This window comes from Neomonachus schauinslandi, chromosome 6, assembly GCF_002201575.2.
Source record: "Neomonachus schauinslandi chromosome 6, ASM220157v2, whole genome shotgun sequence".
Taxonomy (NCBI): domain Eukaryota; kingdom Metazoa; phylum Chordata; class Mammalia; order Carnivora; family Phocidae; genus Neomonachus; species Neomonachus schauinslandi.
The window spans coordinates 85,456,699-85,481,847 of record NC_058408.1 but is presented as its reverse complement, the minus strand read 5'-3'; the positions used below and the strand labels follow the sequence as shown (position 1 = coordinate 85,481,847).

General features: G+C 42.6%; 1 protein-coding gene across 1 annotated transcript in view; it reads left to right on the top strand.

Annotated features, from left to right (window-relative positions):
• Positions 1–18,428: 18,428 nt before the first annotated feature.
• TRIM67 (tripartite motif containing 67) overlaps positions 18,429–25,149 on the top strand; it is a 46,446-nt gene continuing 39,725 nt past the window's right edge. The window contains exon 1 of the mRNA XM_021696196.1: positions 18,429–19,466. Coding sequence (XP_021551871.1) covers positions 18,429–19,466 — 1,038 coding nt within the window. The remainder of the gene's footprint in view (positions 19,467–25,149) is intronic.

The following is a 25,149-nucleotide window of genomic DNA, read 5'->3' as shown; positions in this document are numbered from 1 at the left end:
TGAGATGATCATAGGTTTTTTCTTTTTTAGTATTATTGATAGAGTGAATTGTACTGATTAATTTTATAATGTTGAAACAAATTTACATTTTGGGGAAAAGCCCCTCTTGGCCATTAAGTACTGTTCTTTTTATATATGGAAGGATTTGAGTTGTTCAAATTTTGTTAAGGAGTTTTGCTACTGTATTCATGAAGGATATTGGTCTGTAGCTTTTTCTTCTTGTAAGATCTTTGCTATATTTTGGCATCAAGGTAATGCTGGTCTTATAGTATGAGTTGGAAAGTGTTGCCTTCTCTTATATTTTCTGGAAAAGTGTATATAAAATTGCTATTATTTCTTAAATTTTTGGTAAAATTTCTTACTTACATTTTTGGTAGTATTCACCAGTGAAGCTATCTGGACCTGGAGTATTCTTTGTGAGAAAGTTCTTAACTGTGAAGTCCTTTTATTTCATGGATACAGGTCTAATCATTATCTATCTCTTCTTGAGTAGTTTGTGTCTTTTAAAGAATTTATCCATTTCATTTAAGTTATAAGATTAATTGGCATAAAATTGTTCATTATAAACAACCCCCCCTTTTTTTTAAACAACGTGGGGCTTGAACTCATGACTGGAGATCAAGACTCAGGGTGAAATCAAGAATCCTATGCTTAACTGACTGAGCCACCCAGGTGCCCCACCCCTTTTTTCTTTAAAGACTAGAGATTTATAGTGATGTTCCCTTTCTCATTCTGGGTGCTGGTGATTTGTTTCTTCTCTCTTTTGCAGATTAGTCTTTCCAGGATTTTATCAATTTTATTGATCTTAAGGAAACAACGTTTGGATGTTAATTTCATCTATTATTTTTCTGTAATCTATTTCACTGATTTCTGCTCTCATCATCATTATTTCCTATCTTCTGCTTATTTTGGTTATAATTTGCTCTACTATTTCTAGTTTCTTAAGGTGGAAGTTTAGGTCATTGATTAAGATGTTTCTTCCTTTTTGATACAGCCATTTGGTGCTGTAAGTTTTCCTCTAATCACTGTTTTCTCTCTGAGTTGCATCCCACGGCTTTGGTATGTTGTATTTTTATTTCCGTTCAACTCAAAATACTAATTTCCCTTTTGACTTTTCTCTGACCCATGGAATTAGAAGTATGTTATTTAGATTCCAAGTGTTTAAGAATTTTCCAGAGATTGGGGCGCCTGGCTGGGTCAGTTGGTAGAGCATCTGATTCTTGATCTTATGGTTGTGAGTTCAAGCCCCTTGTTGGGTATAGAGATTACTTAAAAATATAATCTTTTTTTAAAAAAGAATTTTACAGAGATCTATTATTCATTCTAATGTAATTCCATTGTGGTCAAAGAACACAGTTTTTATGACAAGAATCTTTTTTTAATGTATTGAGATTTTTTTTTCTTATAGTTCAGAGTATGGACTATTTGGTAAAGTGTTTTATGTGCACTTGGAAAGATACTGTATTCTGCTGATGTTGGATGGGGTATTCTATAAATATCAATTAGATCAAGCTGGTTAATAGTGTTGTTCAAATCTTCTATATCCTCTCTGATTTTTTGTCTATTTGCTTTATTCATTGGAGGGGACTGTTGAAGGTTCCAATTATAGTTGTAGATTTTTCACTATTTCTTTTTCAATTCTTTCCATTTTTTTCTTTATATATTTTGAAGCTCTGTTAATATACTCTGCATACACATTAAGAGTGTTTTGTTTTCTTGAATTTACCATTTCTAATTATATAATATTCCCCTTTGTTTATGCTGGTATTTCATTCTGAATATACTATGTCTGAATGTATAGTCCCTCTAATTTTCTTTTTTTAATTAATTTTTTAAATTCCAATATCATTAACATACAGTGTTATGTTAGTTTCAGGTGTACAATATCATGATTCAACCTACCTTGATGTTTCATCTGTTTGTGTGTCTTTATTTTTTTTTTTAGATTTACTTACTTATTTATTTTAGAGACAGAGAGCACAAGTGGGAGGGGCAGAGGAGAGAGAGAGAATCTCAAGCAGACTCCCTGCTGAGCATGGAGCCCAACACTAGTCTCAATCTCACGACCCTGAGATCATGAACTGAGCCAAAACCAAGAGTCTGTTGCTGAACCAACTGTGCCACCCAAGCAGCCCTACTTGTGTGTCTTTAAATTTAAAGTAGGTTTCTTGCTTTTTAAGTTCAATCTGGCAATCTTTGCTTTTTAGTGAAGTGATTAGAACATTGACCTTTAATGTAATTGTTAATATGATTGGAGTTAAATCTACCATCTTGCTATTTGTTTTCCATTTGTCCCATCTACTCTTTGATTTTTTTTCCCCTTTTCCTTTCTTCTTTTGTATTTTAAAAATGATTCCATTTACCTCCACTGTTAACTTAGTTGTTCCACTTTATTTCATTTTTAGTGCTTGCCCTAGGGTTTGCAGTATATACCTTTGAGTGATCACAGTCTGGCCTGCTCTTTCTTTTCCTTCTGCACCTCCAATTACATGTATGTTAGATCATTTGACTTTGTCCCACAGCTCTTAGTGCCCTATCACCTGGTTCTAGACTCTTACATGAGCTGAATCACCTGTTCACATGAAGATGGAGTGGATGAGGATGAGAGGAGCAGGGTCATGCCATAGCAGCACCAATTACTTGACCCTTTGGTCAGGACAGCAGTTCAGAGCAGAAGGTCAGCCATACCAGCAAAGCACAGGTCCAAAGGACTCAAGTCTTGCATCAAACTATTAGCTCAGAGTTGGAGAGAGAGAAGAGGGGGTGTTTAGGAAACCCAGGAAGAGCTGGGTATCATGTCCAATTTGACATGGGCAAAGCGCAAGAATGACTTGTGCATTAGCAGATGGCCACAGGCAGAGATGACATTGAGAATGTCAGCAATCTGTGAGTTCTGTAAAACTCGGTAAAGAGATTTGGGCTTTCAAGAGACAGAGAATCACCAATTTGAATAAAAATATCTAGATTTCAAGCGACAAGCAGCTCCAGATGATATCTGTTACACATCAAATTACTATTTCATCCAGAGTTAAGATGGCAGAGGAGTAGGGAACTCTAATTTTGTCTGGTCCATGGAATGCAGCTAGATAGTTGTCAAATCATTCTGAACACCTACGAAATTAACCAGAGAGCTGAGAAAAGAATTGCTGTAATTCTACAAATAGAAAAGCGACTGCTTTTTGCAAGGTAGGAGGTGCAGAGACATGAATCCAAGGTGATATATCGGAAGTTAAACTGCCCTGGGGAGGGAGCCAGCTTAAGGAGGCTACCGGAAAGTATTATAAGCAGCAGAGAGCAAAATCGGAACTTTTAGAAATCTGCTCTGGTGAGGAACGTCCCTGTCTGAAAGGTGCTCAGGAGGAAAAGCAGGGCAGAATCCTAGGTGGGACGGTGTGGTCTCCGCATCCCCCGGGTCACAAAAAAAACAGGGGTGCCGAGTGTGGCAGAGTTCCCAAGCATTAGAGTGCGGAAGCCGGTTGCAAACAGCAAGTCCAGGTGCCGGCTTTCTGCTTGTGTTGCCATCAACTATGAACGACAGCCTGGTCGGGCTCTCAGCAGGGGCCCAGCAAGAGGCAGAACCTCAGCAAGACCCCCCTCCCTCCCCCAAGAGGAACAGCGTGGGTACAGGCCACAGGAGTCTGTAAAGTTTAGAGAGTCCAAACAGGGTTGCATGCCTGAGATAAAAACTCTCCGTCACTGGCTGGGTAAACATGGAGTGTGGTGGAAAACCAGGAAGACAAGAGCAATTGAGGGCTTTTCTGTGAGGGTGCACTTGAAGAGTGGGGGGGCACCACCATTTCATCCCCCAAATCGGTGCTGAAAGCCTTCAGGCAGCAAAATAACACCACATTGTGCAATCCAGAGCCACTTTAACTGAGCCCAGCACCCTGGCAAGGGGGCTGTAATTCCACTTGGGGCAAAGGCACCTGAAAATCAGCTCAACAGACCCCTTCCCCTGAAGACCAGCAGGAATATCAGGCTAATACCAAGGTTACCGATCACACAGAACTGAAAAACTCCAGTGCTAGGGGAAAATAGTATATAGTATATAGAATTCATGGATTTTTCTTATTATTCTTTAGTATTTTAGTTTTATATATATTTCCTTTTTTTCCTTTTCAGTTATTTCCTTATTTTATCAATTCTTTTTTAAAGTTTTTTTTTATCTTTTTAAAAAATATTTTATTTATTTATTTGATAGGGACAGATACAGCAAGAGAGGGAACACAAGCAGGGGGAGTGGGAGAGGGAGAAGCAGGCTTCCCGCTGAGCAGGGAGCCCGATGCAGGACTTGATCCCAGGACCCTGGGATCATGACCTGAGCCAAAGGCAGACTGAGCCACCCAGGCACCCTAAAGTCTTTTTTAATGTTCATTTTTACATTTACATTTATATATATTTTTTCATTTTTGGTTTCCTTTCATTGTATTCAATTTTATGTTTGTATATATATAAGTTTTTCTCTTTTTCCCATTTTGGGATCTAGTTTTTTTCTAATAAGCAGACCAAAATACACCCAGGATCTATTTTATTGTTGTGTTCTGTTCTACTTCTTGTTGGATTTTTTTTCTCTCTCTTTTTTTAAAGTTTCTGTTCTCTTCTGATTTGCTTAGTGTACATATTTCTGGTGTTGTTGCTATTTTTGTATTTTCTCTCTCTTTCATCTGTTCTTTTCTGGATATAATGATAAGATGGAAAAACTCACCCCAAAAGAGAACAGGAGGCAGTATTCACTGCCAGGGATTTAATCGATATGGATATAAGTAAGATGTTGGAACTAGAATTCAAAACAATGATTATAAAAATACTAGCTGGCTTGAAAAAAGCATAGAAGACACTAGAGAATCTCTTATGGACAAATAAAGAACTAAAATCTAATCAGGTCAAGATAATAAAGGCTCTCACAGAGACGTGATAAAAAATGGAGGCTCGGGGCACCTGGGTGGCTCAGTCATTAAGCATCTGTCTTCGGCTCAGGTCATGATCCCAGGGTCCTGGGATCGAGCCCCGCATCAGGCTCCTTGCTCCGCAGGAAGCCTGCTTCTCCCTCTCCTATTCCGCTGCTTGTGTTCCCTCTCTCACTGTGTCTCTCTCTGTCAAATAAGTAAATAAAATCTTTAAAAAAAAAATGGAGGCTCTGTGGGGCACCTGGGTGGCTCAGTCTTTAAGTGTCTGCTTTCAGCTCAGGTCATGATCCCAGGGTCCTGGAATTGAGTCCCGTATTGGGCTCTATGCTCGGCAGGAAGCCTCCTTCTCCCTCTCCCATGCCCTCTGCTTGTGTTCCTGCTCTCGCTATCTCTCTCTCTGTCAAATAAATAAATGAAATCTTTTTTAAAAAATGGAGGCTCTAACTGCTAGGATAAATGAGGCAGAAGAGAGAGTCAGTGATATAGAAGACAAAATGATGGATAATAAGGAAGCTAAGAAAAAGAGAGATAAACAATAGTGGATCACGAGGGGAGGATTTGAGAGATCAGTGACACCATAAAACAAGAACAATATTAGAATAATTAAGGTCCCAGAGGAAGAGGAAAGGGAGAGGCAGAAGGTTTATTTGAACAAATTATAGCTGAGAACTTCCCTAATCTGGGGAAGGAAACAGGCATTCAAGTCCGGGAGGCATGGAGAACCACCCCCAAAAAATCAATAAAAATAGGTCAATACCTTGATATATAATAGTGAAGCTTGCAAATTTCAGAGATAAAGAGAAAATCCTGAAAGTAGCTCAGGACAAGAGGTCCTTAACCTATAAAGGCTGGCAGCAGACCTGTTCACAGAGACCTGGCAGGCCAGAAAGGACTGGCATGATATATTCAAAGTACTAAATTAGAAAAGTATGCAGCCAAGAATAGTTTATCCAGTAAGCCTGTCATTCAGAATAGAAGGAGAGATTAAAGAGCTTCTAGGACAAACAGAAATTAAAGAATTAGTGGTCACTAAGTCAGCCCTGCAGGAAATATTAAAGGGGATTCTCTTAGCAAAGAGAGAGCACAAAAGTAAGAAAGAACAGAAAGGAGCAGAGACAATCTACAGAAACAGTGACATTATAGGTAATAAAATGGCACTAAATTCATATTTTTCGATAATTACTCTGAATGCAAATGGATTAAATGCTCCAATCAAAAGACACAGTGTATCAGATTGGATAAAAAAAAACAAGACCCATTGAAATGCTATCTACAAGAGACTCATTTTATTTTTATTTTTTAAAGATTTTGTTTATTTATTTGAGAGAGAGAACACAAGCAGCGGGGAGGGGCAGAGGAAGAGGGAGAAGCAGACTCCCTGCTGAGCAAGGAACCCAATGCCAGACTTGATCCCAGGACCCTGGGATCATGACCTGAGCCAAAGGCAGATGTTCAACCAACTGAGCCATCTAGGTGCCCCAAGAGATTCATTTTAGAGCCAAAGACACCTCCAGATTTAAAGTGAGGGGGTGGATAACCATTTATCGTCCTAATGGACACCACAAGAAATCTGGGGTAGCAATCCTTAGACAGACTAGATTTTAAACCAAAGACTGTAATAAGAGATGAAGAAGGACACTATATCATAATAAAAGGGTCTATCCAATAAGAAGAGCTAACAATTGTAAATATTGATGCCCCTAACTTGGGAGCAGCCAATTACATAAACCAATTAATAACAAAATTAAAGGAACAGATTGTTAATAATACAATAATAGTTGGGGATTTTAACACCCCACTCACAGCAATGGATAAATCATCTAAACAGAAGATCAACAATGAAATAAGAGCTTTGAATGACACACTGGACCCGATGGGTTTCACAGATGATTTCAGAGCATTTCATCCTCAAGCAACAGAATACACATTCTTCTCAAGTACACATGGAACATTCTCCAGAATAAATCACATACTGGGTCACAAATCAGGTCTAAACTGGTACCAAAAGATTTAGATTATTCCCTGCTTCCTTTCAGACCACAATGCTTTAAAACTGGAACTCAATCACAAGAGAAAAGTTGGAAGGAACACAGATACATGGAGGTTAAAGAACATCCTACTAAAGAATGAAAGGGTCAACCAGGAAATTAAAGAATTAAAAAAAATTCATGGAAACAAATGAAAATGAAAACACAACTCTTCAAAACCTTTGGGATACACAAAGGCAGTTCTAAGAGGGGAGTATAGCAATACAAGCCTTTCTCAAGAAACAAGAAAGGTCTCAAATACACAACCTAACCTTACACCTAAAGGAGCTGGAGAAAGAATAGCAAATAAAGCCTAAATCCAGCAGGAGAAGAGAAATAATAAAGATTAGAGCAGAAATCAATGAAATAGAAATCAAAAGAACAGTAGAAACAGATCAACGAAACTAGGAGCTGGTTCTTTGAAAGAATTAATAAGATCGATAAACTCCTGGCCAGACTTAACAAAAAGAAAAGAGAAAGGACACAAATAAATAAAATCATACAGAGATCACAACCAATACTGAAGAAATACAAACAATTATAAGAACATATTATGAGCAGCTATATGCCAACAAATTAAGCAAACTGGAAGAAATGGATGCATTCCTAGAAACATATAAACAACCAAAACTGAAACAGGAAGAAATAGAAAACCTGAACAGACCCATAACCAGCTAAGAGATTGAAGCAGCAATCAAAAATCTCCCAACAAACAAGAGTCCAGGATTGGATGGCCTCCTAGTGGAATTCTACCAAACATTTAAAGAAGAATGAATACCTATTCTTCTGAAGCTGTTTCAAAAAATTGAAATGGAAGGAAAGATTCCAAATTCATTGTATGAGGCCAGCATTACCCTGATCCCAAAATCAGACAAAGACCCCATCAAAAAGGAGAATTATAGACCAATATCCCTAATGAACATGAATGCAAAAATTCTCACCACGATACTAGCCAATAGGATCCAACAATACGTTAAAAGGATTATTCACCACGAACAAGTGGGATTTATTCCTGGGTTGCAAGAGTGGTTCAAAATCCACAAATCAATCAATGTGATACATCACATTAATAAAAGAAAGGACAAGAACCATATGATCCTCTCAATAGATGTAGAAAAAGCATTTGACAAAATACAGCATTCTTTCTTGATTAAAATTCTCTGCAGTGTGGGGATAAAGGGAACATATCTCAATATCATAAAAGCCATATATGAAAAACCCACCCCCAGAAAAGACCCTGAATAGCCAAAGAAACGTTGAAAAGAGAACCAAAGCTGGTGGCATCACAATTCTGGACTTCAAACTCTATTACAAAGCTGTAATCACCAAGACAGTATGGTTCCGGCCCAAAAACAGACACATAGATCGATGGAACAGAATAGAGAACCCAGAAATGGACCCTCAACTTTGTCAACTAATCTTTGACAAAGCAGGAAAGACTATCCAATGGAAAAAAAGACAGTCTCTTCAACAAATGGTGTTGGGAAAATTGGACAATCACATGTAGAAGAATGAAACTTGACCATTTTCTTTTTTTTTTTTTAAGATTTTATTTATTTATTTGACAGAGAGACACACAGCGAGAGAGGGAACACAAGCAGGCACAGTGGGAGAGGGAGAAGCAGGCTTCCCGTGGAGCAGGGAGCCTGATGTGTGGCTCAATCCTAGGACCCTGGGACCATGACCTGAGCCTAAGGCAGATGCTTAATGACTGAGCCACCCAGGCACCCCTTGACCATTTTCTTACACCATACACAAAAATAAACTCAAAATGGATGAAAGACCTAAATGTGAGACAGGAATCCATCAAAATCCTAGAGGAGAAAACAGGCAGCAACCTCTCTGCCTTCAGCCACAGCAACTTCTTGCTAGATATGTCTCCAAAGGCAAGGGGAACAAAGGCAATAATGAACTATTGGGACTTTATCAAGATAAAAAGCTTTTGCACAGCAAAGGAAACAGTTGACAAAACCAAAAGACAACCAACAGAATGGGAGAAAATATTTGCAAATGTCTTATCAGATAAAGGCCTAGTATCCAAAAGCTATAAAGAACTTACCAAACTCAACACCCAAGAAACAAATAATCCAGTCAAGAAATGGGCAGAGGCCTTGAACAGATATTTCTCCAAAGAAGACATACACATGGCCAACAGATACATGAAAAAAATGCTCAACATCACTCAGCATCAGGGCAATACAATCAAAACCACATTGCAATACCATCTCCCACCAGTCAAAATGGCTAAAATTGACAAGTCAGGAAACAACAGATACTGGAGAGTATGCGGAGAATGGGGAAACTTCTTAAACTGCTGGTGGGAATGCAAGCTGGTGCAGCCACTCTGGAAAACAGTATGGAGGTTCCTCAAAAAGTTAAAAATAGAGTTACCCTATGATCCAGCAGTTGCACTATTTGGTATTTACCCAAAGGATACAAACATAGTGATTCAAAGGGGCACCGACACCCCAATATTTATAGCAGCAATGTCCACAATAACCAAACCATGGAAAGAGCCCAGATGTACATTGACAGATGAATGGATAAAGAAGATGTAGTATATATATACAATGGAATATTACTCAGCCATCAAAAAGAATGAAATCTTGTCATTTGCAACGATGTGGATGGAACTACAGGGTATTATGCTAAGCGAAATAATTCGGTTAGAGAAAGACAATTATCATATGATTTCACTCATATGTGGAATTTAAGAAACATAAAAGATGATCATAGGGGAATGGAGGGAAAAATAAAATAAGATGAAACCAGAGAGGGAAACAAGCCATAAGAGACTCTTAATCATAGGCAACAAACTGAGGGTTCCTGGAGTGGAGGTGGGTCGGGGGATGGGGTAACTGGGTGATGGGCATTAAGGAGCTCACAGGATGTAATGAGCACTGGGTGTTATATGCAACTGTGGAATCACTAAACTCTACCTCTGAAGCTAATAATATACTCTGTTAATTAATTGAATTTAAATTAAATTTAAAAAAATAAATTAAAAAATAAAATTTCTATCTCTTTTACATGGCCTGGAAGTTCTATGAAGATAGCAATCATATCTGTCTTTTTCACTAAGGGTGCCTGGCACATAGTAGGTACACAAGTATCTTCAAATGGATGATGATAGGAAATCAGAAAGTGTGTGTTAAATTTCAGTCCCACCACTTAACGGTCAAGCACACTTGAGTAATTAATGTTTTCCATTTTTTACATTCCCTTCTATAGAGTGATCATAATCCCATTTTACAGGAGTTTTGTGATGATTAAAGTGGGGAATATATGAGTAGGGTATGATTCTCATGGCAAACACCTAGGGGAACAAGAAATGTGTAAGTGAATTCAGTTTCTATTTCAGCCACCATTCTGCTGGATGATAGAAATTTATTATCTGTTAGTTGAGTGTTTTCTCAGTCATTTCCAGGCAAATACCCCCACCCCACCCTCCTTATCTTCCTGGGGTTAACTTGAGTTCTGGAGGGCTTTCCACTGTGAGAGCATGTGTCTGTGAAGGGCACTAAGCCTCTAGTCTCATGTGACCATCATCTTCACACACATTGGCATCTACTGACATATCTGATTTCCAGTCTGGCTTCTGGTCATATGGTTCTTGTAGATTCTGACTAAAAGGTTGCTTTAGGTTTGCCAGTTTTCTGGGGGTAGATCTGAGCCATAATAAACCACACAAGAAACATTCTGCTGCTTCTAGAACACTTGTGGGTGCAGGGACCCAGCTGGGATGCCTTGCCTTGTCCGTCTGGACACAACATGTAGCTGTTTCAGCTCTCCTGCCTTTTCATCCATCTGGGCCCTCCATGAAGCTTGTGGCTTCTCAGGCTACTCCTAAAAATTAAAGCTCTGATTCTCTCTGCTTTCAGATCCTCTGATCTGCATGAAGGGTCTGTTCTCCCTATCCCTTCCCACGGTGCCAGTATGGGGCCAGTGGTCTGCAACATCCTGCTATTGACATGCCAACACTCAACTCTCCAGCTTTCCCTCGAATTTTGTGTTGTCTTCTCTGAAGGACACTTTTGTTTGTTTGGTTATTGGTTCTCCCTAAAGCAAGAGAAACTGATTCTAACTGATCTTATAGTCTTCTAAAAACTATTGTTTATGGCATAAATTATGCACAGAGTTATTTCAAGCTCAAAACTTTCTTATACTCAAAGTTTGAGAATTATTCTTTTTATCTTAAAATACTACCTTTGCCATGAGTTCAAAACCTTATTTGGAAGTCACAAGCCAAGACTTCAATCTCTTTTTTCTCTCTGGTTCTACCATGACCACCATCCCTTTGAGATGGGTATGGAATTTCAATGAAAGGACTTTGAGATAAAGAGAAATAATTGAAAATAAATTACTAAAAAATATTGAGACTATTTGACTAATGTATCAAAATATCATCCAGTTACACATACATAAAAGATGTGCAAGTATGAGTTGGTCACAATTTCTTTATTTAGCATTGTTTCACTAAAAGCTTTCAAATCAATGCTCTTAAACTTTAATCAATGCATAGCGTAAGCACTTAAAAGTCTCTCTTTGCTTCCTGTTTTTTTTTAAAAAAAAAACCTTGTTCTCTATTTTTAGCAAGTCCATTACTTCTGTGTTTTCTTTGCTCTGTGATATCTGCCTTAGATATTAAGCTCCTCTAGAGCAGAGATTGTATTTTTCCTAAATGCTACATCCATTTTCTGAGAGATTGGTTCTGATAGCTCTTCCATCTTCCTTTGTCACTCACACAAGACATGTGGCTCACTTTCCCAACTATCCTCAAATACAGTCCTATATTTGAGCCAAAGTAGCCTACTTTCAGTTCACTTATTACAATATCTGTTGAGAATATAACATATAACATATGTTGGGGGGACAGGAAAGTACAAGAGTAATAATACCTAACATTTGTTGAACACTACATACTGCCCACTCTTCTTAATGTTTTATATGTGTTACTTCACTAAGTTGTCCCAATTCTTTGAGGGATATACTGTTACTATCTCCACCTACAGCCAAGGAATCCAAGTCGCTGAGAGATTAAGCATCTTGCCAAAAATTTCCCAGCTACAACCAGGATTCCAACCCATGTAGTCTAGCTCCAAAGCCCTTACTTCCAATATCTGTACTGCCTCAAAACTCAGAAGGTTTGTCAAATTTCTCTTAAAACCTGAGGGATCCCTAGGTGGAAATAAGTCAAAATATAATTGAAATTAAGAAGCTACAGTCTGCTTAAGTGTATAGTGACTTCCCTGTCATAAAGGAATGCTTTTGGCTGTGGATTGGACAGTGACATGGTTTTGAGTCATCTCTAGGACTTTGCCATACAGAAGATGCCCTGCCCGATGGCCTATATGTTCTCTCCCCTTCATGGTATATCTTTTCTGGGGAGATGGGTGAATAAAGCTATGAGGTTGAAAGCACTTCTGCACAATGATCCACAACTTCTTCTCTGATTTTTCTTATTCCTACCAATTGACCAACTTGTTTACAAACTTTGAGGGTTGACCCTTTGTTTTATTATGGGAGACAGACTTATAGACACTACCAAGTACATTCTAACAGCCCATTGATTTCCTGTCTAAAAGAATATTGAGTGGAGAAAATAAGGACATCATGGAGCCATGACTTCTGCTGTGGTCAGGGAGAGGAAGCATGGAGCCCAACAAAGGGAAGTCAATGGCCCATTCGTGTTGGTGGTTAGGGTGAGAGCAAAGGGAGAGGTGAAGCTTAAGAGGTCAAGCTATGGGTAGAAAACAGCATCTAAGAATTAAAAGAGCAAAAACAAAGAGTAGTCAAGGCTATTATTCAATAAAAACAGGTTGAAAGCAGAAAAATGTCAACATCCAGATGGAGTTGACTGAAGTATCCAACTAAATAAGGGCATTACCTTAATCACTTGAATAAGCAGATGGGTCAACCCAATCTTGTCTTTTTTAACTCTTCTCTGAGTGCCTATCTTTTCTGAAAGGAAAGAAGGACATCATAATATCACAAAGGCAGAGGGTATTTCATGTAAACTAAAGGTAGGAGTGTAGCTGGTTCTCAGAAACATGCAAGGTTGTGGGACCCTCAGAAGACCCTCTTTCTTTACTGTCTCTGCATTTCAGCTTGACTCTTCACTCTCTGCTTCTTTTGCTTTTTCTAAGATCACAACAGCTCATTAACTTTGATTTTAAAGGCCTATCCCATCTGGATTCTTTCTCTGGATTCCAATTATACATTCTAGGAAGAGAAGATTCTAACTGACCCAGCCTGGTCAGGTGACTACCCTTGGACTAAACAATTGTGCCTAGGTTTGGGATCAAGTTGAATTAGCATGACTGATGAGAATCTGCCATGTAAGCCAGAGCCCATCCTTCATTTTCATCATCTCCCAGGCCAGTCTATGTTGCTGTAAGGATCAGATTAGATACTATATATGAAAGGATGCTATGAAAATGTAAACTACTATTACAATTTTCATGACTGAAATTTGTAACCATGGGGAAATATTTGAAATTGCTTTTATGGTAATAATACTAGTTTCCATGCAGTATGAAGATACTCTGGATATATAAAGAGCCCTGTAAATTGGAGTCAATTTGTTTCATCCGATATTTTATTCCAAACCCTTTTGCTTGCAAAGGATGCAGCGAGAGAAAGATGGCCTTTCCAAGACCATCCTTATCTGTAGAGAAGAGTCTCGACATTGGAGGAGGTGTGGGGCAATCATTATTTGGTACTCAAAAGGTTAGAAGACTGTTAAGCACCAGTCTGAAAGGGAAAGTGGCTGGATTTTAAGATTCCTCTATAGGATCTGTCTTCTGGAGAAGAAGCCAGTTTTATGGCCTGGAGAGGATGCTTTGTGTTGCTAGTGGTAATTGTTCCTCATTAACTTTGCCACAAAGCAGCTTTGGTGCTCTGTGGATAGCAGTGGATGTGGCCACTTTTTTCTAGTTAAATTCAAACTACTTTAGACCATATGGTTCCTGGGCTATAGATTTTTATTAAATTTCCTAAATCGTCCTACACTGTAAAAAAATAAAGAAACAAACAAAAACTTAAAAGAAAAATATCATGTTTTCATCTAAAAATTTCAAGGATTCTTATGCTTAAAATACAGCATCTATTTTTAGTTGATAAAGCCTTAAATAACTTTCTATTTCATACTGGAAATTCAAAAGACAAAACAGATTGATTATGTTACTTGTAACTTGCTGTGTTAGTTTGAGTAAGTTACTCAACTTATTTGTATTTTTTTGGGAGGAGAGGCAACATTATCCTGCCTCTGGAGTGTTTCTGGGACACTCAAGCATAAAAACCATCCTGGAGTGGTGAGTCAGTTAAGCATCTGACTCTTGATTTTGGCTCAGGTCATGATCTCAGGGTCCTGAGATTGAGCCCCCCACGTCCAGCTCTGAGCTCAGTCTGCTTGTCCCTCTCCCTCTGCTCCTACCCCCACTCATGCTCTCTTTCTCTACAATACATAAAATCTTAAAAAGAAAAAATCCTGGAGCACAAAGAAACTCATGGCAGAATGTTTTTCTCTGCCTTGATGACAGTGCATTGTTGAGTATTAATTACTAATGTGCTGTTCCAATGTGTCCAAATGTTTCTCTTTTAGAAGAAACAGGGCTATGGGAAATGGAGTACTTAGGATGACACTAGAGAGATTTATGTTCATAACCAGGAATTAAATATGGGGCCATCTTTCTGAGATCCATAAGTAGTTTAGAATAGAGATGGAGATGACCAAAGGAAAGAGAAGCACATAGAAATAATTAAACACCAGGACTATCAGAAGTAAAGGATATTAAGAAAATTGCTGCATTGCTAAAAAACAAAATTCAACTGAGTAAATTTTAAAAATCTTATTGGTTTTATTCAGTGATTCATGAATTGGGCAGCATCCCATCTAGCAGATAGAAAGGAGCTCTTTGAAGCTATACAAAATGAAAGACTTTTATTGGCACAAGGAAGTCATACTAGATAAAAAAAAAATGGGTTGGTTATTACAAGGTGACTTTCTCTAGGGGATGACAAGGCTCTTTAGGCAGATTACCTAGTGAGTGCTAATCAGGCGATTTCTGATTGACTGGTTCCAGACTCCATTTCTAGGAGAGCCAAATTGTAATTAAGTTAAGTCTCAGTTCGGTGAGTCACTTAGCATAAGTGACTCCATTTTGGGCCTGTTGTCTTTAACAGCACATGCACACATAGACACACACACACACACACACAAGAACAAAAAGAAAATAACCTATTTGAACCTGAGATTTAAAAGGAGAAAATTTCCATGTGGATCTGTTGATACCTTCTGCAGGAAAGAAAGGAAGATTTCCACTAGAGCTATAATTTTCTACACCTAGAGCATGTGACAAAGTTGGGATGGAAAGAGAGCTTTTTATAGGCAATGTTGACAATCGTTAGTAGTTATGGTTCTATACAGTGAAATGTTGGAACTGGCTGTGGAACCTCAGATCATACAAAGCAGCTGTAGAATACCAATCTCCCAAGTGAGCAATGCCTTAGCAACAGTGCAATACAAGGCTAAGCTGATAGATTGTGGAATTGAGGTGGTGGGGATGGAGGGCATGAGAGAAATGCATAGGTGTACAATTCTGATGTATTAGATGAGCTTCCTCCCCAAGGAAACAAAATCATGCTCAGCCTGAGTGACAGAGTTATTGGAATTGTAGGTCCTCTGTACAGGGAAAGATTTATATACCCCTCCAGCAGCCCTCCCCATGCCCCTAAGCAGTTTACCTTAGTCTGAAAATGACAAAGAGTGGGTCTCAGGTTTATGACTGCTTAGTGGGGGAGGAGGCTGTTTACAATAGAACCAGAGGTTCTTACTTTCCTTTCAGTCACCAGGAGGCTGGGCTAGGCTGGGCTGGACTGAGTGATCACAATGTTAAAATGATAAGAAATGCATCTTCGAGTGCATTCAATCATAGACCTACCTATACTCATGCCAGGCATCCAGGACCTGATACTGTAGCAACTTTCTTGAAGGCTTATCAAAGCATTGCAGGCAGGATCCAGCTCATTAAGACTTTATCTATAGAAGGCGGATTAGGACAGGCTTGTCACCATCTTCCACCTGGGGATACTTGATACCTGGTTAAATAATTGTTCTAAGCCCCCTATAGCTGAAGGGAAATCATGTCAGGTCTCTTAACCTCCGCGGGGCTCTATCGAGCACAAGGTTGACCTGCCTGCTCTTCAACCTTAAGACAAACTGGAGCCAGGCTGCTCAATACAAAACCGAACTGAAGAGTCATTGGATGTTAAAGCCGGAAGTAGGCTATGCAATTTGTATTTAGGATTACTTCATTTAGTTCGCATACATAATTTGACTCGTTTGACAGACGCAAGATCAGAGACTAGGAAAGCGAAAGCAAGCTGCTCAGGGTGAGGAGACTGCTCAGTAAAGGAGCTGGCAATCCCAAAGTTCAGGGCCGGGCCTTATAGACTACTGTCAGGAGAGCATCGCCACCCCTCTCCCCCAGAGGTCTACCTGCGAGGGATCCTTGTCCCTTAGACACCAAGCCATAGTCAGGGCTGCAGCCTTTTCCTGCTGTAACCCGCCAGCCAGAGCAGCCCCCTCACCCGGTGACTAGCAAATGCTGAGACTCCACGCACTGCTCTGTGGCGCCTATCTTGTCTTTGTTCGGAGTACTGGAAAATCTGAGAACGGGGGAGGGAGGCGTGACTTCAATATTCATATCATTTCTAAACAAACGATTTCCTAATTTGTGGCTGTTTCATGCCTGGTGACACTTCTGTAGGCAGAGCCTGCCGCGCGGCGAGCCCTTCCTTTGCCTATCCCCACCCACCGAGCCCTCGGCCTCCCCCCACCATCCTTCCTTCAGCAGCTGAGAGAGAACAGCGGAGCAGACGAAACAGCCAGGGCCGCGGGTGGGAGGCTGTTCCCGTAGCCCGTGGCTGGCGTGGAGATTTCCCCATTCATAAAACGAACACCTCTGCTCCCTGACTTCCCGCCGGCCTCAAACCGCTCCATCCGCAGCAGGGTAGGACTGGGTCCCGGGTGCCCTGTTCCAAGGGTCAACGGGCCTAAACTGGCGCGTTTTCGCGTTTCGCCAGGGAGTCCCTTTTTAGAAATCCTACCTTGTGTCCTCACTCAGACTGTATGGACGACTGGCATCGACCGCGGATGAGAACTCTTGGTTGAAACCAAGAGAGAAAATGGCTTGTGGTTCAATCCGTAAATAAAACCTCACCCTTTGGCTTCAGGTTGTCCGACATTTTGTGACTTGCATTTTTTGCTCTGTCATAGATTCGGGAAGCGACTGTCAAACCATGCTACCTATCCATTTGTAAACAACTGGCTTTTTAGGTCCCCTTCTTTTATGGTGGTGGGTGGGGGCGCGGGAGCGGGCACGGGGGAAGATGGCAGGGGCGGGGCAGGGCGTTGTACTAATTCAAGATGCAATCTCCATCCAAATAATAGATTATTATTAACCATGATCCTCTCTACGAAACCCTTAAAATTGCCCCTTGACTCCCCTAGCAGCAAAAGGCGAGCCCTTATTCGCTGAGCTGACACCTCCTCGGCTCCCCCCGCCCCCCACTACTCTCCGCTCTGGAAATTACAACTCCTCAGCACGCCGCGCGGGGAGGCGGCGGCGGCGGCGGGAGGGAGGCGGGGAGGGGATTCCCGAGCCAGCCGGGCGCTCGCCCTCCGCCCGCCGGCTGCAACGTCGCGCGACCAAGGTCAGAGGCGCCGCAGGCGCGGCAGCAGCGAACCAAGGCAGCGGGTCAGTCCTTGCCGCGGGGAAAAAGCCCCCAGGGCGCATTTGGTTCGCACCAGCAGCCACCGGGGAGGGCGGCGAGCGAAGGTCTCGGAGCCAGCCGGGCCCCGCCGAGACAGTCGCTGGAGCTGCGACCCTGCACGCCAGGTGGCGGCCACTCAGTCCGCGCGCGAGGAGCGGCGGCTCCACCTCAAGCTCTGGGCGCTGTCCGTCGCCTCGTGGTGCTGAACCCAGCCCCACGGCCAAAGGGCCTGCTCACCCGCCTTCTCACCTACTGATCGCTCTGACTGGGGCGGGGCCGGAGCAAAAGGGAGCCCCTGAGCAGCTGCCCACTGGAGACGAGGGGTTGAAACCCAACAGCCAGGGAACGGCAGCCCGGCCGCTGGTCCTGATGTGCAGAGGAGACGCGCGCTGCAGCCAGCGGCGGCGCTAGTGCTGATTCATCACCTAGAGCGCCTCACAGGCCATCGAGAGGGCAGCCGACTGGCTCCGGACTCTGGCCGCAGGTTGAAGCCGCTGGCGCAGGAGCCTCGCGGGCAGGAGGTGAGGACCCTCCCCCTTCTCTTGCCCCCAGCGGTCCTAGGGCGGTGGCCCCAGGACAGAGAGAGGGGCGTGCCCCCGGGCTGTGAAGTGGCCATGCCTGTGTAATGCCCTCGCTTGCAGCCTCTCCGGTGCTAACCACGCTTGGTCCCCTCCGCCTGTCTCCGGAGCTGTGAGCAGCTCGGCCTGCCCGCGCCGCGATGGAGGAGGAGCTGAAGTGCCCCGTGTGCGGCTCCCTGTTTCGGGAGCCCATCATCTTGCCCTGTTCCCACAACGTCTGCCTTCCTTGCGCTCGCACCATCGCCGTGCAGACACCGGACGGTGAGCAGCACCTGCCCCAGCCGCTTCTGCACTCCCGAGGCTCGGGGCTACCCGCCGGCGCCGGCGCGGCGCCCCCTCTGGACCACGACGCTGCGGCGGGCCCGGCCTGCAGCGGCGCGAGCGGGAGCGCAGCCGGCGGCCTGGGCGGCGGTGCGGGAGGTGGCGGGGACCACGCGGACAAGCTGAGCTTGTACAGCGAGACAGACAGCGGTTATGGTTCCTACACCCCCAGCCTCAAGTCCCCCAACGGGGTTCGCGTGCTGCCCATGGTGCCTGCGCCGCCTGGCTCTTCGGCCGCCGCGGCCCGGGGTGCCGCCTGCTCCTCGCTGTCCTCGTCCTCCTCAAGCTCCATCACGTGCCCGCAGTGCCACCGCAGCGCGTCCCTGGACCACCGAGGCCTGCGCGGCTTCCAGCGCAACCGGCTGCTCGAGGCCATCGTGCAACGGTACCAGCAGGGCCGCGGCGCCGTGCACGGGGCGTCCGCAGCCGCTGCAGTGGCCATCTGCCAGTTGTGCGACCGCACCCCGCCGGAGCCGGCCGCCACGCTGTGCGAGCAGTGCGACGTGCTCTACTGCGCTGCCTGCCAGCTCAAATGCCATCCATCCCGAGGACCCTTCGCTAAGCATCGCTTGGTGCAGCCGCCGCCGCCGCCCGCGCCCGCCGAGGCCGCCTCAGCATCCCCAGGCGCGGCCCAGGGCGCCCCCAGCGGAGGCGGCGGCTGCAAGAGCCCGGGGGGCGCCGGAGCGGCTGGGGGCAGCTCGGCCCGCAAGTTCCCTACGTGCCCCGAACACGAAATGGAGAGCTACAGCATGTACTGCGTGAGCTGCCGAACGCCGGTGTGCTACCTGTGCCTGGAGGAGGGCCGTCACGGCAAGCACGAGGTGAAGCCGCTGGGAGCCGTGTGGAAGCAGCACAAGGTGAGCGCAGGCGGGGCAGGGCGCGGGGGCACAGGTGCAAAGAAGAGGGTGAGAGAAGGGTGCCTGGCCTCCTCCCTGGAGAGTTGGCAGAAGGCAGGAATTACTTCATTCATTCATTCATTCATTCCCTCCTCAGTCATTTGACAAATGCTGAAATGAATCCAGTGCTCTGAACGGGGTGTTGGGAATGGGAAGGGCATGGAAAGATGACTTACTCGGCCACTCCCTCCTGAGATCGTATGATTCTATACAAAGGGCACCCAGAATGCAGAAGCAGGGTTTTTTCATTCCCCAAGTTGACTTATAAATTATCCTGAGGGCCCTTCCGGATTTATGGCATCGAGGGCCCCCTTCCTCCAGGGAAAAAGATTTTTTAAGTGCAAGTGTTCCCACCCACCTGCAGGAAAATGTCCGATGTCTCCTCGCTCTTGGTTCATCTTCCTGAAGGCAGGAAGGATACTATCCCAGCCCTCAGTGAAAGGACACACTATTTCCTACAGAGCGGAATTCCCCTCAGCTTCCAGAGCAGAAATTTGCCTACTCTCTCAAAGCGTCTCCAGCCCTTTCTACCCCCAGAATGCCTCTCAGCCTAGAGGGAAGATATAATTCCTCGTGGGCCTTATTTGAGAATTTGGGTGTGTGCCCTTTTAAGAAGGGAGCATCATTTTTCCCCAGAGACTTTCTCTTGCTGGGACTCTGCCACTCATGGCAGCGGGAATGTGGGGACCCTGCCGATCAAGTCATACTTTCCTCTGCAGGCTGCTGCAAGCCTTCTTCCCCAGTGACTTGCCTGGGGCTGCCACCTCCCAAGTGAAAATGGAACAGCCTCTAAGTGCCAACTCGTGGCTATCAATGTGTCCTCAGTACCTGACCCTGGGAGGGAGAATCCTCAAAATCAGGTCACATCCTTGTTCAGGTCCACAGGCGAGAGTGGGGTCAGTTCTTCTAATGAACATTCACCTTAATTTTCTATCCAAAGGCCAAGCCACACAACTGGACTCTTTGGCACCTGAGGTCAGTGATTCTGGCCTGACAGAGTTAGAGTCCCTTGTGTGATGACCCCAACTACATCGGCAAATTTGGACACTTATCATTCAATAACCTCTTTCCAGTAAACTCTCACTCCCCAAAGAGGCAGAAGGTCTCCAAATGGCCCAACATGAACTATGTATTCTGCTTGAGGAGGAAAGACATAAGCAACTTGCCATGGTTACCTTGTATCATCCAACTGGAAATGGACAAAAAAGGTAACATAGGTGAGAAGAGAAGGGACTAATCTTTCTTATTATAGATTTGTTGTATTCAGTTACTATATAATTTCATCTGCTACAATGTGTGTGCTATTATTGTAATTTAACATTTTCAAATCAGAAAATCAGAAAAGAAATGGGGAAAACATTAGACATCCACCTTGGAGTGGGAAATTTGCAGAAGAGACATCATTTCACAAATAAAGAAAGTGATCAGTTGCCAAGACAGGAAGTGTAGGTTCACATTCAGATTTCACAAGCTGTTACCTTTCACAGCCTAGAGGCCAGAACTAATTCTAGGTGTTGCCACCTAAATCTTTAGACTCAGTGGAGAGTGGAAACCAACATGAATTGAGATGAGCATGCAATCTTAAAAGATACTAAGACTCTGGCCAGGAAAAGTGAGTTGGATAATGAGCTATGGTTTCAAGAACGAAGATTATGCAGGAAAAAAATCATTGGTCATCCTTCCCTTGGTACCCACGGCACTTTTCGAACATTTCTATCCTCAACCAACAATGCAAAGTTATGAGGAAATATTGTAAGCACGTGTGATATTTGCTCAACCGAGTGGGAAAGTTATCTGTGGGAAACAGGACTATGCAGAATCTGGTGTCTCAATTTTATACGCATTGCCACAGCTTCAGGGAACTAAGACATCTTCCCAAATCCAGAAAGAATGATGTAAGATACTTTTCAAGAATGAATAGAAGTTCTTCTGTTATCTTTTAGCAGGTGCTATTTTTCTACAGAAAGGACAATTGTTGAGTGTTTATGAGCGGCTCAACGAGGGGCTAGGGAACACATGTGGAGTGTCTGGTCTGGTTTTGTGGGCAGGTGTCTAGAACTCCACTGTGAGGGTGGCTACTTTTGAAAGAGAAACTGGAACACTCGATTTCACACTCCTACGGGGACAGTTTAAATTCTTCAGTAAAACTTAAAGCCTCTGTTGTTATTATCCAAAAATCCCAGCAGCATTGACAAAGCCTTGTGGTACTACCAGAACTAGATTTGGGACAGAAACATTTCCCTAACACTCCTGTGACTGCAGGAATCTTCATTAAAGCCCTGCTCTAATTCCTCCGAAGCGTGACTGGGGCTTGCCATCTAATTAGTGATTCTTCAGCAAAGAGACTTCTAAGTGACACTGAAATCTATTTTAAAACAAGGTTGATTATCACCTTTTGGAAAATGGTGTAAAAACTTTAGGTTTGGGCTAAACACATTTTTATGTATTTAATTTCTTATTGAAGTATAATTGGCATACGATATTCTATTAGGTTTGCATGTACATCATAGGGATTCAACATTTATATACATTGCAAACTGACCACCATGATACATCTAATTACCAGCTGTCCCCATACAAAGTTAATACAATACTATTGACTGTGTTCCCCATGTGCTATACATTATATCCCCATGACTTAGTTATTTTATAACTGACAGTTTGTATCTCTTGGTCCCCTTCACTCATTTCTCACACCCCCCAAACCCCTTCCCCTCTGGCAACCATCCCTCTGTTCTTTGCATCTATGAGTCTGGGTTGTCTTTTGTTTATTTGTTCGTTTTGTTTTTTAGATTCCACTTATAAGTGAAATCATGTGGTATTTGTCTTTCTCTGACTTATTTCACTTAGCATAATACCCTCAAGGTCCATCCATGTTGTCACAAGCGGCAAGATTTCAGTCTTTTTATGGCTGAGTAGTATTCCATTGGGGGGTGTGTGTGTGTGTGTGTGTGTGTGTGTGTGTGTGTGTGTACCACATCTTCTTTATCTGTTCGTCTATTGATGGGCCCTTAGGTTGTTTCCATATGTTGGTTATTGTAACACATTTTTAGATAATTCTTCTGGAAAAGGATTAATCATTTCAAAGAACCTCTGATGTGAAAAAAACAATATGGTGTGAAAGATAGGACACAGAAGGGGAGCTCTCCAGGAGAGCTTTTGTCTTTTTGCCTTTTGATCATGGAATTCTAATTTTCCTGAAGCCAGGGGGAAAGGATCATTGTGAACTGTATCTCTCCCCTAGAGTGACACATCGCAGAATGTCAACCAGTTCGTCTGTAACTCCTGCTGGGTGCAAATGGTCAACCCTGAATTAAAATGGGTAGAAATTGATTCCTGAACTGAGGTATAAAATGCTGGATAAACCCTTCTTTAGAAGTCTTTGGAGAACCCTGGAAAATAAGAGAGTATTAAAACAAAATCTCCTTGATACCCCAGGATTACTGTTCCTGATGAGTCAGCACTTGGCAAGAGCAAAGGAGGTGATAAGGCCTAGAAATCTCAGGGAAAACAGGACATCAGGTTACTCTCATGTCTTGAGGGTCTGCCAAAGGGCACTTGGCTTGTCAGCATCATGTTCCTACCTTGTTTTATAAAAAGGATAAAGCCTTTAAAGTGGCTCAGATGGTTAAGCGTCTGCCTTCGGCTCAGGTCATGATCCCAGGGTCCTGGGATGGAGCCCCGCATCGGGCTCCCTGCTTGGCGGGGAGCCTGCTTCTCCCTCTCCCTCTACTGTTCCCCCTGCTTGTGCTCTCTTGCTCTCTCTGTCAAATAAATAAATAAAATCTTAAAAATAAATAAATAAAAGAAATAATATATAAATAAGAAAGGCAGAACATGTAATCATAGGTGACCTATGATCATAAGTACACTTATTTGAATATCGGTAGTACTTTGTAGACCAAGTAATAAATACTTGTTAAGAGTTAGAATTACAAATGTAGAAATGTAAAAATTAAATATCTCCAAATTCTAATTTGGAGAGGAAAAAAGTTTCTAATGTTTTAGGGTTTTCTTGTAGAGTTCTATCATACATTTATTTTGTGTCTTTTTTCTTTAATAATATAATATAAATATCTTTTCTGTCAGTTATTGTACATCATTTGTGATGACTGCATGCCATTCCTTCATAAGGATTTAATATTTTATTTGATCAACTCCTCAGTGCTGGACTTTAGGTTGTTTTCAGTCTTTTTGCTGTTATAAACATCTTTCTAGTTAAATCTATGCCTATACTCTTTTTTTTTCCTCTTAATTATTTTCTTAGGTTAAATTTCTAAATATGGAGATACTATGTGAAAAGATATCTGGCCTTAAGATAGAAGTCTTATTGTTGCCAAATTGCCTTCCATAAAGTTTATACCTATTTTCTCCCAATAGAAAAATTATGTAAGTAATAAAAAAAATTCATGTAGACAGGGATCATGGGGAGTGAAAATAAGGTGGATTATCTTGTTTCTAGTAATTACTGTTTCCTATTTTCGTCACATTATTGTTATATCTCTTTTTTAAAAGAGGATTACAAGTATCTAGATTTTTATATTTTTAACTACTAGTTGGCAATCTGCCTTCTCTCAAAAATTGGTTTGAGCTGAGCAGCTATTGCCCAAGTACCCCTCTTGATTTGAAGGCCTATGAAAAGACCAAGCCTTCAGGGCTTACCTGAGGCACTTTAGGGTGGGGTTGGATGGGGGGGGGAAGAGAGTTTGGTAGAGAGAAGTGCTTGGTAAAACCCTTTGGGGAGGTCTGAGTTCTACTATTCTATGGCTGATTGCTGCACCCTAGCTGACTATTCTAAGTCCAGTGCTACTGAATGTTGAAATGCATCAGGGTCCTCAGAGCACATGGCATGGAAATATGCTCAATCTGAATGAAAGCCTGGATTTTTGAGAAGTTGACTCTTTTACCAATTCTGAAGTTCTCAGAAATGAAGTATTAGACTGGCTTCTGTTCCATCTGCCCCAGGTTGTCTAAGAACCAACGGCTAATCTGTTTCAACTTCTGGAAACATGAGCTTACTCTGATAACTAACGTCTACCACAGCCTCTCAAACCACCCTCTGTGTTAACATCACCATGTTTTCAAAGCCACCTGGGCTATAGCCCTGCCCCATGCTTGGATTTAATTCCAAGCAGGTCGGTATTCTGGAACAATTATTAGAAAGAACACTTATGTTAACAACCTTTGAAAGATATGCTTTCCTCAGCACTCCACACATTTGGAAAACAGAAAGTGGGTTTCAGAGCAGAAGGCAAAAATCCATAAACTTGAACTGCTTTTACCTTCTTCTTGAAGACTGTTTATGGAGATAGGAGGGTTTAGAATTTGGGAAGACCTTGAAGAATGAGAAAGACCATTACTAGCAGTACATATAGTTCATACTGTACTCGGTGGTGTCATTCCATGGTTGAGGTATGGTATTTTTAGCCTTCAGTGGGAGGTCCTTTATGTGGATGGATATTCATGGTGATGAGACTTTAGCTGCGGATGTCAACAATGGGGAGAGTTCTACAGGGGAGCTTATCTCTTCATCTTTGAGACAGACTAGGGAAAGGGTTGACCAACCGTCGCCCACCATCTTTTTTTGTAAATAAAGTTTTACTGGAACAGAGCCATGCTCATTTGTTTACATATTGCTTATGGC